Here is a 3,543-nt window from a genome sequence, read left to right as displayed (position 1 = left end):
GGTTATTATGTCAATGGTTGGGTTTGTCCAAATTTTAAAGAAGACTTTATTACAGTGCAGTTAGTTTTTGGTAAGTTGGTGTGATTTGTAGCAAAGTTACGGTTGTTAAACTAGCAAAGAATACACTTCAGTCAAGTGTTCTGACTTTTAAAGCGAGAAGGACACAGGGATGCTCTCTTCGGATGGGAATCTCCCTGTACCACAAAGGTGCACGCGGGAGTTCGCGCATGCGTGTCACCAGCTCAGTGTAAAGTCTGAATAAAAGTTACACAGCGGGTGTTCGCGTGAATACAAATATACAAATAAATATGATTCTGAAGAAAGGTTACAGTAAAATAGGCTCCAAAGCCGCGCAAAAGAAAGATTGTAGGACGATATTCCACGAAACGATGGAGCGCCAGTCACAGAAATTCACACTTCAGGTCGCTCGTCTCGCTTTCCGTCTCCGCTTGCGCAAGAGCGAAAGAACACAAGCGGAAAGTCAGTCGGTTTTTCTTCAAACCCTCCCCGTCTCTCGAGCTCGTGGGCGGGAGGAGGAACGTGGGAACCCCGCTAGTTCCTCCCTATTAAAAAAAGACATAAAACCATCTTCTCGTGATGTCTCCCGTCAGATAGACTCGAACTCTCGTGGAAATAATCACCTCGCGCTGCTGCTGCTGCTGCTTCTGGATATGTCCGCGTCCGCCGATGTCGAGAGTCAGTCCGCTGCGCGTCCCCGCGGCAGATGTCTGGACACCTTTCTCATCACGTCCGTGGTCGCGCTCTTCGTCTTGTTCATCGCTGGACTCGGTGGCGCGCTTCTTTTCGCGAGATACTTCGAGAGCGAGATGAACGCGCGCATGACCCCAAAGATCAGCGGCTTAGTGGGCGCGCAGACTGCGCAATCTGAACACTCGTATAAGGTAAGTTTGCGCACTTATGCCATGACTTATTTTTTCATTCTCTCTTCGGGACAACATTGATAGAGTTAAACGACCCTTAATAGAGTTAAACGAATCAACGTTGTTAGGCTACTTTTTTGTTGTAATATACAATTGTTTTCATTCCCTTTCCACCTTCTTAATCTGACATGTGCTGTTTCTCTCTTCGTGTTTTAGGGGCAGAACTTTGCACACCTGAGAGCCACCAACAGTAAGTTTCCTTTCGTTACTTCACAGATTTGATTCACAATAGAATCCTTAAGCTGTGTGGACAGAGTCAGTCCAATGTTGTACAGATTTCTTTACCAAATGGCACTTACATAAGTGTGATCCCGTACACAAAACATAAATGTTTCTTTACCGAAATATCCCTTTTATCAACAACAAAAAGTACATGCACTCAATGCACTGTCGGTAGAACGTAACCCATAATTTTAGCCTACAACATTAGCTCAATTAGCAAGTTTTGGGACTAAGTGTGTCGCTCTGTCTCCGCCCTGCAGGTGAACTGAAGAACGGCACTATGACGTGGGAATCTATCCAATATGGAGATGGTCAATCCATCGGTGCTCTGTACAACTACGACGAACATCAGCACGTTCTGAACGTGGCCGCCATTGGAAGTTATTTTCTGTACGTACAGCTGAACTTCTCCTGCGTGCACGTCTGTCCAAAGGCTAGCTTCACTGTCTGGTTTAAGGACCAAAATGCTAACCCACGGCTGACCTGCTCGGTGTCCCTGCCAGCGGGAACGGGACCGGTTAGCCATACATGTTGGGCTGTGGTCACCCTTTCAGAAAACCATAATCGCCTGCTGGCTAGAACAGAGCTTTCCGAACCGTTCAACAACTGGAAGCTGGAGCTGAATGATTCCGGATTCGGGATGTTTCGGGTTGACACATAAAAGCCTGATGAAAGACCGGTGCAGATGAGCGCGAGGAACTGAGCTGATTTAAGAGTTACCGTGCCCTCTTTGACCTTCATCCACACTCATGCGATCTCAGGAATCTATTTTAATGCTCTGTCAAGAATGTCTATCAAAGTCGGCGCTCGCAAAGTTGTGAGGACATGTTTTGAATGAGCTAAATAACCCTCAACCGGTTTGGCCATCATTATGAGCATCCTACGTCCGCTGTATGTTTATTTAATACATATTTGGACTGACTGGATGAAACCTACAGCTAACAATAAGACTGAAGACATGAAATATCCGATTGTTATTATTATGCAACATTTAAAACCAATTCCACAAGTTTGCACATTCTGCAGGGACCTGCTGACAACCAACCAAATAGATAAGCGATGATTCCTAAGCACTATTTATAACTTAAATATATTTATATGTGTTCAACATTTTAAATAATTGTAATATTTATGCTCTGTTTTGTTTGTACTGTATATATGGCTCATAAATGTGTTTATGTTTTACATGTTAAATATTGTAGATATCACTACATGTACCATGATAGCGCACATACATATGCAAGACGTATTTGTGTATTGTTTGCTCGTCTACAGTACGTCTCGGAGACGTCTGATGTCATATAGAAGATGTTTGTAAGATGTTTATCACTAAGAATGTATGTACAACTGTCTTTTCTAAGATGTTTTCCAGATCTTCTCTTGTCTCAGGTGTGCCTGTGCTATCTGGGAAGTTAAAGGTCAAATATGACAATGATGATCGAGTGACTAATACTTGTATATACAGACGACTGCGTTCACTGTATGTCGATGTTTATTACACACAACACTTAGAAGCCAAGTGTGTGACAGCAGACTTACCACACACACACATACACACACACACGTTGTGTTCTGCTGTATTTTGTGAAGTAAATGCTGTTAAACTCAGGAACTCTATAGATGAATGTAAGAATGATGACAGCACTGAAATGCTTTATTTAATATTTAATAAAATGCAAAATATTTGTTAATGTACGCGTTGTCATGGATTTCTGGTGTGTTTCCGAGTATAGGATCTGAAATCTTTTTTTTTTGAGAGTTTATGATCAATTTTGTGTCTGATTCTGATCCAGGAAAACTAAAACGGCATGTCATCAGACTCCTCGGGAGGAAAGTTTACAGCCAATCGTCTGCGTCACTTACAGTCAGAGCTACTGATGTGGTTTCAGTCATCACAACACGACGACGCTGAACAAACAAGTCCAAACCCTGACAATGCTTCAGGACCTTATCAGCAGCATTTCAAAGGTTAAAAACCTCACATTTGACCTGTGAATGAATCTAGACATGACCATTCAACACATGAATGTTTTTAATCTATTCAGTATCTGACACTAATTAAGTTATGCTGAGCGTCTGGAAACAGCATGAGTTATTTCAACTTTTAGAATGTCTGCCAGTAATTCAGCAGAAATTTGTCAACATTTTCTGTATAGACAGAATCAGAGATGCTTAAATATGTGATTTTAGAGCGGCTGGCAGAAATGATATAGCGATCATGTTGTGTTTCGTCAAATTAACAGTTCAGCAGAAAATTCTGTAAATAGAAGAAGATATTTTGAGAAGTGTCTAAGTGGTTTTGTGTTCATACAATGGAAGTCAATGAAGTTCAATCTCGTTGTTTTTTCTAAATATCTCCTTTTGTGTTCTGTGGAAGAAA

The 3,543-nt window shown here is 41.8% G+C and overlaps 1 protein-coding gene across 1 annotated transcript; it reads left to right on the top strand.

The window, feature by feature from the left end:
- Window positions 1–389: 389 nt before the first annotated feature.
- Window positions 390–3,243, top strand: LOC306897761 (uncharacterized protein; the record flags this gene model as incomplete). Its single annotated transcript, XM_079462752.1, has 3 exons — window positions 390–902; window positions 1,098–1,131; window positions 1,424–3,243. 3 exons carry the CDS (start codon window positions 390–392, stop codon window positions 1,822–1,824), a joined length of 948 nt encoding a protein of 315 aa, XP_079318878.1. The 3' UTR covers window positions 1,825–3,243.
- Window positions 3,244–3,543: the final 300 nt, after the last annotated feature.

Source organism: Barbatula barbatula, assembly GCF_947034865.1.
Source record: "Barbatula barbatula genome assembly, chromosome: 8".
NCBI lineage: Eukaryota > Metazoa > Chordata > Actinopteri > Cypriniformes > Nemacheilidae > Barbatula > Barbatula barbatula.
This window is presented reverse-complemented; position numbering and strand designations above follow the sequence as displayed.